We start from the raw sequence: 15,027 nt of genomic DNA, 5'->3' as shown, positions 1-15,027 counted from the left end.
CATGCACGCACGCACAAACGCACGCACGCACGCACGCACACACAAACACACACACACACACATACATACATACATACATACATACATACATACATACATACATACATACATACATAAACTCGTATATACAGTCCCAAGAGTATTTTAGTAATGAGGACAAGAAACTTATATCTGACATCTGCAGAACAGAAGCCATTTCTACTAGTTTCTGTTATATTTGGCAGAATTTAATATCTATAAACTAAAAATCAACAGTTTGACGAAACTAATAATTTTATCTAATTGATTTATCGCCTTATATGCAAACTGACCCCACAAAATCGATCGATATGTAAATAAATAATCATGGACCATACACTAATTTTAATTTGTGACCACTGCGGGTGTCTTTAAATTTACAGTGCGACGAAACACTGTAAATCATCTGAAAAAAATTGTGTTTTTATCATTTTGCTATTTGTGTGCCAAATTACAAGATTTCCGAAGAATAGCAATTAAGTAACAAGCTAATTTAAATATCTTTAAAACTGAAAAAATGCAGGCTCTGCAAACTATTTGCATATCATATTCGTTATTCAATAAAGGACAAGATATTCTCAATGTGATTAAAATCAGACCTCCACTGTTATACACGAAGATCTGACAGCGACCTCTTCGGGGTCATGCTCATGTAACCTGTGTTATTACCATAATCGCTAATTTTATCAACCAATCAGATGAAGACATATCTTCGCGTTTGGAGACTGAGCAGCGTGGATAAAGAGCATGAATGTGTACAGAACAATTTGATTCACTTTCAGATTTTTGAAAGTTCTATTTCCATTGGCTAATTCAAAGGTCACCAGAAGATGACCCTTGATCTTCAAGTAGGACATAGGAGATCTGATTTTAATCAGATTGTGATACCACTTACTTGTGTACTCAGATTCGTACTTCTTAGAAAGCTATTTTGGGACGGTTAGGATCAGATATTGGATTCATTGTTGTACTGACACCTGGATAGCTTGCTGTAATCACTACTCGACTGATTCACTGGTTCATTCTTACTTTTATACAATTGTGGGGCATCTTGAATTTATATATTGGCTTTTAATTTTCTGACCGTGAATGCCTGGTTCTGCACTGACATTACCGGTACTTTTGTTTCTGTCTTTATCTTTCTCAGTTGGAGCCCTCACCTGACACTTCTTCTAATTAACTTGCAAACTGGGCCACAGGTGACTGAGTGGTCTACAGCGCTCGCCTTTACCGATCACTGGTATCTCACCTCTATCCGCTGGGTTCGAGTCTCAGGATCGGCCAATGTGGATACGTGAGAAAACTTGCCTGTTGCTTCCCGTGGGCTGGTGTTTCTTACCGACATTTTCCCTGGTTCTTACTCCGCGAGTTATAATGAACGCTATGTATAGCCTATCATGCACAGAAAAATGATGTTAAATCCCAAACGAACAGTAAACAAATCTACTTCCTTACATCTATACATCGACTTCTCCATCAGCCCATATGACCTATATACCCGATCTTCCGGGAAAGGACAGTAGCTGTAGTAAACCATTAATGATCAGTAGTTTTCTACTCTTTCTAGCCTTTGTTATTAGTAGTAGTAGTAGTAGTATTGTTAGTAGTAGTATTAGTAGTATTTCTGAAATATGTGAGGACAATAAAACTTGTTAACTTGGATATTTATAATCGGATTTATATCTCGCCTTTTCTGATCGGTGGTAAACGGATCTTTTCATAAATTGCTTTTACTTGTGGCTTCATAAAAAATAAACATTGCTAATGTTTTATACCAAAATCGAGTGTAAAGCTTCGATATGTCACTTCCGGAGGCTATTCTGGTTCTAAGCACTCCCAAAATTAAAAACGAAATGTGTAACATTTCCTAACTAATTAACAGCGTGCTTAAAGAACATCGAAACCTTATGTTGAGTTAAATACGGATACATATTGATATATTATTTATGATTCTTTCAACCATGCAGATTCTAACACATTGTGTACACTTGACGGTGTCCCTATTTCCACAGCACACATAATCCTATGGTGGGCAGATGACTTTGTCTTTTAGTGTTTTATTTTGTATTTTTGTTTGCTTTTGTTTTTCAGCGGTATTTTGATGGACCTTCATGGCCTATATGTTTGATCTTTCTTTGCAACGATTATTAGGAGGGCCTAGCTTAGGGAAGCTCGTTAATTCTGCCATACTATAAACTGTAATGCATATTTCTTTATTGCACCAGACCCTTAATGAAAAATCTACTGAAAGATCAAACCTATCTGCATGTTTGCCCTCTGGTCTGCAAAACCTATTTCGTCTCCTAATAGCTATATAACGGACTTAACTTACGTTTAAATATTTAATGGCAGTCATTTTGATATAAGTGGCCAAAATATATGTCCCACATTCTGCTGAATAAAATGAAGTAAAGTTTTCTTATCGATAAGGGTCTTGTATTTTCAAATAGAAGAAACATTTCATGCAAAGTGGCATAACTATTATAAAGATACATAATGAATCTAATGCAATAGTCACATTAACAACTAAATTGCACGTTAACCAACAACGGAATACTTAGAAACAACAGTTCCAGTAAATTTATTCACAAATATCAGTCTCTTATAACAAGTCCCATATTTTAAGTATCTTATTTTCGTCAACTAGAAAAGACAATTAGAAGACTTATTGTTTTGATTTATTTTATTCGTGTTTAGGCTCTTAATCCCATCATGTCATGTAACATTGCGATATACGTATTCCAATATGTAAAAAAAATCGTGTCATGAAAATAAACTATTCAACGTGAAAGCTTTGCTTACCTCTTCCTTGTAAGATGAGTGTGATGATAATAAGAATTAGTTTCTTCGAGAATCTTCGTTTTCCCATTTCAGATTTAAAAGATGTTCGTTGAAAGTGTCACCGACCCGGAATCGGGTGTGTGAATTTGTTATGTGTAGTGTTTCCTAATCATACGATGCATATATCAACAGTTCTTCAAGAACAATATCGACCTCTTCCTTGTTTAATCTATTAGTGCACGTCAAAACCAATAAAATATTCTTTTCACCCCTACGTGTTTCTATTTTTACTGGGTCAGGATATAGTGATAACATGCGATCGCTTGTCTTTACTGTCACTGTAAGTCCTACTGTTTTAAAAGAAAATTCTCTGGACTTTGTGAGCAATACTACTTCCATAGTGTATATTGGTGCGACACGTTCGTACGACAAGTAATTTGTTGCTAGTTTCTTCAGACCCACTGGATCTGGAGTTTTGTGGAAGTAGCAAAGGGTCAATACCTAAAAGAAAGTGCAGTTAGTGCCACCATAGAAAATTTATCGTTGAAATTTGGTATATGCAACCTACAATCACAGACACGTGGTTTTTCAGATACTTTCTGGGGATTTGAACTCCAGAAGACAGTGGGGGTTGTGAATTGTGGAAATAGACATTGATATGATAGAAATGATAACGTTCCAAAATAATTGTATCTAATCTAGAAAATATAATATGATATTAAAGAGACGTAGAACAACTATTCAGTTGTGAAATCTCCATTTGCCCCATGGCATATATTAATAAGTTATCCTCTCATCCGTAATGAATACCAAAAAGACTTCTCCTCTTCTAATCCACACTTCTATTCAGTCTGAAGAAATCCGGCTATATACGGATTAATTGTTGGACCCTATGACAGAATACATCATAATATTAAAAACATTATCAAAATAATACTCATCATGAAATGTGATAACAAATTATAATTCCTTTCCCCCGACTTGCATTAATTTGAAGAAGAGTCTTCATGCTTCTAGCTGAGTATCAAAGTTGAGATTCAAAGCAAATTTTTCGAGCCAATCTAACTTTCTACATATCTATTTCATGAGGGATTTAAACATATTATGATTGCTAAGCCACAGTGATAGCTGACATATTACGAACGATTTCATTAATACTTAGGCCCTGAAAAATGTGTTGTCATTTGCATAATGAAATAAAGATAATAACTTGGCAATAAGACAATATGAGTAAACGACAAAAGTTTGTAACATTTTCAAGTCTGAGAGAACTGGATAATTCTTAAATTTGAAATAGTAAGGACAGCTGTAACTTTCGTTCGATAGCTCCTGAGCAACTTGGACAGCTACTAACTGAACTGAACAATGACTACTTGACATTAAACTGAATTATATATCCTAATGGATATTTATCGTGTAAGCTATTCTTGAATAATAATAATAATAATAAATAATAATAATAATAATAATATTGTGGACAAAGTACAGCGCCTAATCTTTAGAAGTTCTATGGGCTTTGCAATATTAGATGGCACATACAAACATATACAATGACAAGATTTAAAAAAAAAAACGTGAATTACAAAACAACAACATGCTGACAATAATAAAAACAGTTCATGTTATAAAGTTTTTAAGTCTGTTCTTTTATTCGAAATAGGTAAGTTTTAAGGGCACTCTTGAATGAGATCACAGTATCTTAGTGTCTAAGATCAATGGTCGATTCATTCCACGTCGGTATGCCCTATTACGCAAAAGAACAATTTCCATATGACGTCATGTCAAAATTGGGAATGATGAGAATACGAGTGTCAGAAGAGGAGAGTAAGTTTCTTGATGGGGTCTATACATCGGTGATGTCAGAGATTAATAGAGTCTTTGATGGGGGTTTGCACCGAGGCAAGGAAATCCCAGTCGCGTGGTTACATTGTTTCCCCAACAGGCTTGCCAAGTGGGGAGACATATAAAGTAATCACGCGAGTGGGATTTTCTTGCCTCGGTGCAAACCCCAACATAGATTATTTTTCTCACCCAATATTTTTTTTAAAGTGAAAAGAACTCTTAACTTTTGCAATATAGTTCACGCGCAAATGTTTACATGCGACGCATCAATACAAGTATGTGTATGAGGGCTGTGGCGTGCCCGTTCCATCCGAAGTACACAATTTTTACGGGAGAGCAAAAAATTAACAACATAAAACGTTTGATAGTACTGAGGTATTATCACATTTAATATATGGATGTTATATGAAATTAACAATACATAATCAATATTTATTACAAGAAAATGTTTCCTTTTCATCAGACCCAATTTAGAAACGTTATATTGTAAATAATGAAAAGTATACTGGGTACACAGCTCTATATAGGCTATAACGATGACTAACATGCAGTATGAGTGACCGTGATTGGATAATTTATTGGCAATTAGATATCTGTGTCACGATCGTATATAACTCTCCGTTTCTTTGGAGGAGGTGAATATGTTAGTGACATACTGATGTTGTAATTAATATATATTGTACAATTATTCCACGTTATGAAAGACCATCCAAATACAGACTGTAGCGGGTGACTATGGGCTGAACTATCAAATTCACTGTTTGTTGGAAAATTTATATTTTCTGTCTTGGAAATACGGCAAGTGTTGCTATTAGTAGTGGAAGGATATGCTATAGGGAAATCTGCTTGTGGAATATCGTGTGGAGAGATAAATGGTTCCTTCTGAATTGTAAGTGCATTATTTATCGTTAATGATTGCAGGTTCATATTTGATTCAGCTGTGGCACATTTACGATGTTTGCTCTCCTACCATTAAGAGTCAAGATGTTCCCAAGCTTGAAGTCCAATTTCTTTGTGTCTTATCTTTATCGTTTTTTAAAAACAAATCTTTTTGTAAGTGGCGGAGTTTGTTTGATCGGAAAACAACTCCATCAGGCCAAGCAGAAGACAACAATGGTTGCGTCCCTTGATAAAGTAGTACCTAGCGCGTGAACACCATGACTGAGACGATTGGTCTGAGATAACCAGACTCAGAGAGGAAATTTAAGGTCAGCAAAAAGTAGATTTCTCTGTCGCATGGGTGAGTAATATATTGGACTAGAGCCAGTCAACGAAATGTAGCATAGTGAACCGATATTGTGTTTGATTCTTGCTGGAACCACTAGGCAGTGGAGGTTACATTTCTTGAGCGGGGGGGGGGGTGAACAGACCAGCTCTACGAGCCGACTATCTAGCGAAAAAAAGCTTCTATTAAAAAGGACATCCAAGGTCGGAATGGTCGAATGAATGGAGGGTGGCTGGACAGATCATTTGGTCTACGAAGTAGTCAACCCAATTAGAGAAGGAGGAAAAAATGGACATACAAGGTCGAGAAGGATAAATCGAGGTCTCTAACGCGTCCGGAGGCTCGTAGAACCGCACGCTGTCCCTCCCTGCTGATGTAGATGATCGTAGAACGACCGGTGGTAGACAATCGTTGATTGTCTGATCCTCTTTTTACAGCCGGGTGCTAGACCACGAGCAAAATAATAATAGCTGCCTACAGAAGGTCACGAAACCAAACATATTATCGAGACCAATGCGATATCATGACCGAGGATCATGTAGATTGAATGTAATAAACCTATGTGGCTCCCTCTGCGTATGTACAAAGAAGTTTTTAAATCTAACCACATCCATGTCACCGGAACATCAAGTCTGATGAATATGTCGGAGCGTGTGTGTACCAACGCCATTGAAGACAACCAAAAGATTGCTGTTATCTCTTATGACTCTGGAATCGAATGTATCGTTGTGTGATGTAGATCACATCGGTCGATGTTTCTATGTCTACCTCGTGAAAATATCCGGGCTGGATTTGTTTGTCGGTCAAGCATAACATCATCGTACACCACTAGATTATTAACACTACTATTAGGATCTTCAACCGACGGAGCATCATTGATGTCGATGATAAAATCAATAAAATCATCGTCATCCTCTTACAGCAACTTTGCGTATCATTGAATTACGTAAGAACAATATAGCATCGCTGGTTATCCACGGACGGTGCCAATAAATAAGGTTTGTTCCACTTGAGCAATCTCATTATCAGTTTAAGTAACAGCTGGATTTTACCAGACCCAGACGAACCGATAATAATTCCTCGAATTGAGTTTGGCAATGTCGGATTATGTTTTGTTGGCTCCGGCTCCCACGTTGCAGAGAAATCAATGACATACATGTTATGCAAATATCATAATTAATTATTTGGATCTATATTGTGTTCGATACAAAGGTTTCGCCAGTATCAGCGCGCTAACAACAACAACAACAAAGAATCGTCGACGTGTGCTGACAGGTACGTATGTAAAATGTAGCACAAAAACATACAGATTTGTAGGCAGCAATGCGAGCATTGCCGGTGGTGATATCGCTGCTGCACTCAGGAAATTGTTATGAACTCGTTGGGTAAAGTATCCTGGTGAGAAGCATCGTCCGGAATATAATTACTGTGGTCCTGGAACTCGACTTGATATCTGACTCGACGAACAAAATCAACCAAAACCAGGAGAGCATCCAGTAAATTCGATTGATCAAGCATGCCATACTCATGACATCGCGTATAAAAATCAAGATCTCCAATAACGACATATCGCATACGTCAAACTGATTCAAACGTTGACGTCTGTAAAAAAAAAAAAGAACTCTCAGAGAATCACTCGCCAATTAGTCGATAAGATCGGCGATGAGCGGTAGGAGCTGGCAGGTAATGGTCGATACTTAATATAAGTAATTCATAAAGATACACAATTACCACCAGCATGGATTCGATAGCAAGTCAAAACAGCAGTTCCCATAACTAGTTCCAGGGGAGGCTTACGCTCCGACCTCGGTTACATTCAAGACAGGTCAGCATCACATTCACACTTGTGTGGTCCAGACTACTATCCATTCTGTCCAAGGTAAATTGCCGTGGGTCATTAGACGAATACTGGCACATTACTCTGTCACATCACACACAATGATTGTTTTGTGGTTGTTTCAACTCCATGATGAACTCAACATCAAGATCAAACTCTCGTTTATGTTATGCCTTTTGTCATTTCCCTGATAACCAGCTAAATTTATCATAGTGTAAAACGCTGCATCGCTGGTTTTCTTAATTTGATTGTCTTCGTCAGCCATCTTGCAGTTATCTATGATAACCCTCCGTAGTTGAGACATTTTTGTAACCCTTGATACTGCTAAGTACAATAAATTTGACCATTCGATGAGATCATCGATTATCCGGATATTGGTATCTGACATTGTTAGACCCTGTGATGAATGAATGGTTATTGCATACCCCAGAGTCCATGGATATTTACAATCAATTGGTGGCTCAGCCAGCGCTTTTTCAACAACATCCACAGGGACAACAAAGATATCATTAAGAATGAGTTATTTTTCGTTGGACCCGGAAATCTCAACATCAACATTCTGTCGACGGGTATCTGCTGGGCGATAACACAATGAGACTGGTAGATCTGGAAATCTTTCTCTGTGAAGTGATAATGATTTACGTTGAAGTGAATCACGAACTATTTTCCTAGATGCGACAATGAAATCACTAGGGCGTCATGAATTCCAGAAATCATCAATCGTAGTCTCTGGAATTAAAGCGCGCATTATCTCGCATTGAATCTTGTCATGTTGAATTCGTATTAGCACTTTTAGATCTCTCAGCGATTCATCAGCGGCCCTGTGGTCGTATCACTTTTCTTCGTAATAATCTGCGGATTCTTTTAAGCAACTATGTGGTAATTCTCCGATAAAGGGTGGTGGTTGACCTTGATCACCGCACATGATAATCGCCGTTGATTTCGTCAATAACCACTCAAGAAACATTTTAAGGTGTTCTTGGGTACCGTGCATATCTCATTCCAGATGATGATTCTAGAAATATATTTCTCACCCATTATTTCTGGAGTCCGCTCATCAACACGCCATCGAAAGAAACTGTAATAAGTGTGAGACTTAACACCATTCCGCTTCGTCGTGGTTCCACGCGCTCTGACACCCTCGCCCCCCCCCCCCACTCGTTTAGTTTTTGCGTCGAAGATCTGTAAGACCATTTCCTCGTAACGCGTTCGTGAAATGTTCTGTTATTCTCTGGGCTGCACAGTTGATAATACCGTTGCTCTTCAGGGTGCTAGCACCCCACATATTTTGAAGAGCATTAATATCGGGTTCACTTAACGGATAAATCGCGTAGACGACTGAGGTTACAGGATATGCACGCTTGTAGTAAATACAGAGCGCTGAAATGGTATTATAACAAAACAATAGTGGCCCGGCCACTAGAGGTCAGATCGCTGACGATCCGACTGCTAACAGCATCCTGGCTACTAGCAGTAGCCCGGGTCCAATAAAGGACGCTAGACACTATCTCAATATATTTTCTAAGCAAAGCAATCGTTAATATTTTTCCTGGTAATACAAAATTATAATTTTGTCAAATGATATATACTATATTAATGGAGCAAGGAAACACAGTCGAATAATTCAGAAGGAACCCCATTCTTTATGCTTATGAGGCATCGCGAGCTTGTGTGATTAGGAACCGTCGGTTGAAAAGACTGGTCTGTTTTGCTACTAATACCGGTTACCGCATGATCGCTGTTAAAAGGCAGGGCGTTTAGAGCAAAATTTATCTCTCGCATCGATTTGTTTATGAGTGTTCTAAAGGCTTGATCAGCGACGGTTTTGTTGTCAGTCACCTTGGCGGTAATACACGTAATAATTGTTTATGTAATCTTGAAGATATTGCGCAGAGCCAAAATTGTAAGAAGGGCGAAACGCAACGAAACAATAAGGATCCACGTACTGTTAGATATGTAAATCCACAGACAGGTAAAGAAAGAGTATTTTAATCGATATGTGCAGCTGGAAGATATTTTGGCATTAGCCGAGCTTCAGTACGAAGTGTCGCAGAGGGCATAATTAATTCGACACGATCGAGGAATAATCAGCGAATAAGATTTAAATATCAGAGTTCTCAGAATCACACTGCTTTAGAAGGACTATAAGCAGTGTTAGTGATCATTGCCGTATAATATTATATTATGTATTCGCGCGATTCTGTTTACAGAATATTAATTATAAACCCACAGACCGGCATAATTTTAATCAAGCCAAAACGTTACAAATACACGATTAATCAGTATTACCACAGGCAGTAAAAATTGAATATCTTACTGCTTACATTCAAGGAACTTAACTCCTCTGGGACTAAAGTCCCGACTAAACAGCATTGTGTAATTATCTTCAAGCCAAGCCCCGGATTCCAGGAAATAGATGAGAAAGAAATCTGGATTACTTGCAAACCAACGTGTTCTGATTTTGTCTGTGCTGCACCGTTATGCAAAATCATGATACGAGTTCCTTCATGGCTTCTGCTTGAAAATCTTATTTATAACGCCTGATTATGTTGCCTAACCCCCGGGAAGAACCTGGTGTTTGGCCATGAGGGGACTTCGACTATTTTCTTTTCAGTATAGCTAATAGGCTATTTTATGTCTAGACCGTAGACCATAGACCGTAAGCCGTCCAACGGTTTATTGCTATCAATTTACGATTTGACATTTCGTCACAAATTAGTAACAACAAAGAACAATCTGTAATTGATTTTATTATAAGTCCCATTCTAGTCATGAAATAGCCTAGATTTCGGTATGAAAAGCGGCCGCCATTGTTATTGATTCGGCGAAACCGCTGAGTAATAACAATGGTGGCCGCTTTTTATGCCAATATAAGGTGGGCGGAGGATTGCGTCATTTTTTCAGCAGTGTATATTCATATATACACCTTCCGAGAATACTTTAACGAAACTAGGAACGTGTCACAGTGATAAAGCTTCTAACTGCCAATCACAATGGCATTTAATCAGTAAAGGTTCGAATCACACGGCGGACAAAGAAATTTATTTTTCTATCTAAATATGAGACAGCTGGGCTCGGGTGTGTTGATGTGAGGTATAATTTTAAATCTAACATTGGTGAGATACTGATCGGTATCAATTGCATGACTGCGCATACATAATTCGCGTGAGGAATCAGGTCGGTTAGATCCCCCTCTGAACCTACTAAAATGTCGTTTGACAATGTAGGGGTTCACGAAGTTGTAGTGTCTACGCATAAATTAATGATGATCACTATTTAAGCCTGTTGAACGTAAATAACATACCAGCAACATCAGCTTATGGTAGCAGTATTCCTAACCCCCTGGAAATATTGCCAAGCGCATCATCTGAGTCTGGTCATCTCCTTTTGTGCTAACACATCAGAACATGAAACGTTCCATCATTTATATTCAAGAAATATTTTTATTATATAATGAATTATGAAAATATTCATGCGATTATTTCTGCGATTGAATACTTACTTAGCGCGGGTATAGAACTTTCTACCCAAATCAATGGTGAAAAATCACATGATTTTGAAACATTACAAGAACGAAAATCCGAAGGAAGATAAACATTCCCATCCATACCTGTTCATGAAATTACTCCAGAGGGCAATGAGAATGTCTCTTGCTAATGTCACCGATGATACATTCAGCAATTCGTTCGGCTAGCAAAGGTTATAAAAAAAAAATTAGATTGGAAGTTGAAAGCGAATATGAAACAAAACAGATTGTGAGAATACGTGTAAGACAGTTAAAGAAATTTATGTCGGAACATACTAGTGAATCTTAGTTTGCGTTAGTGAATCTGAGTTTTAGTTATATCCTTAACGATCCAACATGAAACGTTCCATCGTGACATGGAAAGCTCAGAACGCTAGCGTTCTGCTTTCTGAATACGAAAAGTGTGGACAGCAAAAAATAAGCATTTTTTCAACTGGTGGATCGCTAGCGATCTGGAAACACTGTATTGGTCGGTCTGAACACTAATAAAGTATATATATATATATATATATATATATATATATATATATATATATATATATATATATATATATATATATATACATAATTCAGTGATTATTCTTGTACGCAAATATCAGTGAGTTGTTGGCAGCGAGCCCACAAACGACTTTGATCTAATATTTGGACAACTATTATAGACTCGCAGATGTGCAAGTCCGATTTCAAGAGACCGCTGTGATTCATTGGATCCTATTTGTGCCTTTATCGCAGTAGAGAATACAATATCAAATTCTGGCTCCGTGGACATCGCTGATATCATCGTAGTTGTTGGCATTATTGTATTAGGGACACGATCGACAATTCTTGAATTACTGGTCATTCTTATCTTATTCAGATTATAATCGAATGTTAAGACTCGGTGGTGCTGTGATCATCTCGCGATCTACGTTCTGTGCGGCACACGCGTCATGACAAATATTACTCATTTCGGCAATTCATTGTCGGATATTATGAGCCCCAACGATATCAACAATGATAAACGCTCATGAGCGTGCGTCGCTGCCGACAACAGTGTTATATGTTATGCAATTTCTCAGTCGCGCACGTCGATAGTTTATTTGCGATGACATTAAGGACACCAGCATCACAAGTGATAACGGCAACTCCTATTCCTATTCCTATTACTGGTGATATCGGGTATGTCGCTGATAATGTGCCGAAAAAGGTCACTTTTTAGCGACTACAGCCTATGACGCGTATGGGGACGCTCACCAGTAATTATGTACTTTTGCGAAAGTGATGTATTTAAGGTGAAGTTGTTTGCATTTAAAACATGCACAATGGAGAGAATGTTGGCATACCTATATGCTACATTAATGTAATGTGGATGATATTTCTTTGGATATTGTACTTTTGGAAATTGTACATGATCTAAGCACACTGCTAACTAAAATGACTGCTCCCTTATGCTAAGAAAATCAGCCTGAATTAGTCTAAAGTACACTATCCATAGCAGCTATTAAAATAGGCAAAATGAATTTTGCCAGACTAGACAATAGCAGCTTCTGAAAGTGCAATGAATGAATTACCAAATATATGAAACGTAAAATAAAAAGTTATCGGTTCTTTTTTATACAATTTACCTCTGAAGTCCAGGAAGTGAAAATGACCAAGTGGGGCTAGCACTTTTTTGAAATGAGCACATCTGGAGTAAGGTCAAGCTGTTTACTCTATAACCCATATTACACCCATCAATCATACACCAAAATAATGGAAATTAAAGGTTCTTTGAATCATACCTAAGATAAACAAGGTCTTTTTTAAATAGCCAGTATAACCAGTGAGGAAAGTTCTTTTTCTTTAAATTCTAATCCTATGCAAAATACGAAACTCGCTTGTTTATATCTGAAGGATTGTTCGAGATCGCGAGTCGTTTCACGATCCGACGATCCGAATTCGCGCTGCGATCTACGTAGAACGTGAACGGTCTGAGCGTGATTCACCAGCGCCTTAGTCGGTGACTTTGCCACTGTTAGCGATGGTGGGTTGATTATGTGAATGCAAAGTAATTAACTGAGGTGTTTTGGCGACAAATTTAAGACACCACCCATACGTGGTTGCGGTTAAATTTTTGTCTTCGTGATCCAATATGAATATTTCCTCGGTAATTGGATTTAACACGACAGACACGGTTTTACAAAATCGATCAGTGGAATGACGCCATGGGTATGTGGTAAATTTTCTAAATCGCGTAGCACTAAACACGGAGAGCTGTACACACTATTGACCTCAATGGTATGTTTAATAGTGTTATTTTGTTTCGACCATGTTGCTGAGCCGGATGTTACTGTGTATACAACGTTGATGAACGGGGTCGTATGAATTATACCCGCCTCAATCATTTTGACACGCTCAGCGACGTCAGGGATTCCACTTGTTACATCTTCGAGCGTTTTGTTGATAGCGGCAATTGACGTCTGACTGTTGGTCGAATAGCTAGCGAATTGGGTGATCCAATTGTTAATTTCGGCCAGCCTTATACAGACGACCATTGGACTTCCAAAGATATCATCGGTGACTTTATCGAGTTTCTGAAAGAATTTGCGAGGCTTTGTAAACATATTTACATGAACGTCATACTCAGCTCGCAACGTGGCTAATGTATCATTAACTGCGATGTCGCTGCTGACTACGTATTTTTTCGTTTCAGTATCATCATCAGACGGCGGTTCCCTCAAGAGAATGATTTTATTGTAATTCATAATTAGTTAGCCGGTCATTGTATCAACGGTTTTAACAACGCGTTTACTGACCTCATTGCGGATCTCGTTTCTGATCGTCGTGATTGATACGCTTGAGTCTCTGATTCTTCCGCCATCAATAAATACCGGAATATTATCGCTGACTGCACCGAGAATTCGTCGGACAATATCAACCCACCTAATATTGCTTGTTTTTAACCGTCGATGCTGACCCTGAAAAACAACAACTTCATCCTTGTCAACCCCAGCGAGGTTCATAGGATCAGCGAGCTCATCTTTAGTTGCATAGGCTGACAAATCAATGTCACCGGGTTTCATAACCCTATCGCTAGCGCGACATCTTCGGTAAATATCAACCATTATAAACTAAGGGCTCTTTAAAACTACGACTATTACACCGTTCACTAGCGAACGTGTGCACGACTTTATGCGGTGCTGGATTTGTCAGCGAATCGTTTGACCTTGATATAGCATGAAGGACAGCGAGTATATATGTTACTGTCTGTGTTGGTAACGTTGAATACCAGACTGGAACTCTATCGTTCGGTGGAGTGCTTCGATCGATATCGACCCGCACTCTATTAGCAGATCATCTTATATATTGTTTTTAAAAATTTGCTGGTCCCAATACATACGAATAAAACTAAACAACACTACGTGGATCAATAGCATATGTAACCCAGAGACTGTCAGCACCAGATTGCCCATCAAGATTACTGATACCAGTTTCAAAGCTATTTGGTTTGTCGATCAAATGATCTCGAATGAAAACTCCTCTAATGTTTTTTAGATCGAGGTGACGAACGGCATCAAGCATATCAAAATTAGACATTGAAACGCCTTGCGATCTAAGCCTTCCTAGCGAAACGTTTCTGGTTGTCTCAGGCCTCGACCTACCATGAGGTTGGAGTCCATGGTAGCCGTAGACCTGAGCCACGAGCGACTCGCCCCAGCTTCCTTTTTTTGGTGGCCTGTCGCTTTCTTTAATGTCATCCCGGCAGCAGCTCCAACAGCACCAAGTGCAGCTGCATTTTCAACAGCGGAAGCTTCGGCGGAAATCAGCATTGGTATATCT

The 15,027-nt window shown here is 38.4% G+C and overlaps 1 protein-coding gene across 1 annotated transcript in view; it reads right to left on the bottom strand.

Moving 5' to 3' along the window:
• The window catches only part of LOC149793591 (uncharacterized), a 93,575-nt gene that overhangs the window by 75,599 nt on the left and 2,949 nt on the right, over positions 1-15,027 (bottom strand). The window contains exons 2-3 of the mRNA XM_089969021.1: positions 14,850-15,025; positions 11,314-11,393 (exon numbers count right to left, since the gene is read on the bottom strand). Of these exons, the coding sequence (XP_089825147.1) occupies positions 11,314-11,393; positions 14,850-15,025 (256 nt within the window). The remainder of the gene's footprint in view (positions 1-11,313; positions 11,394-14,849; positions 15,026-15,027) is intronic.

Source organism: Sinohyriopsis cumingii, chromosome 8, assembly GCF_028554795.1.
Source record: "Sinohyriopsis cumingii isolate HCF-2022 chromosome 8, ASM2855479v2, whole genome shotgun sequence".
NCBI classification, from domain to species: domain Eukaryota; kingdom Metazoa; phylum Mollusca; class Bivalvia; order Unionida; family Unionidae; genus Sinohyriopsis; species Sinohyriopsis cumingii.
The sequence above is the reverse complement of the archived record's forward strand: the minus strand, read 5'-3'. Positions and strand labels throughout refer to the sequence as shown.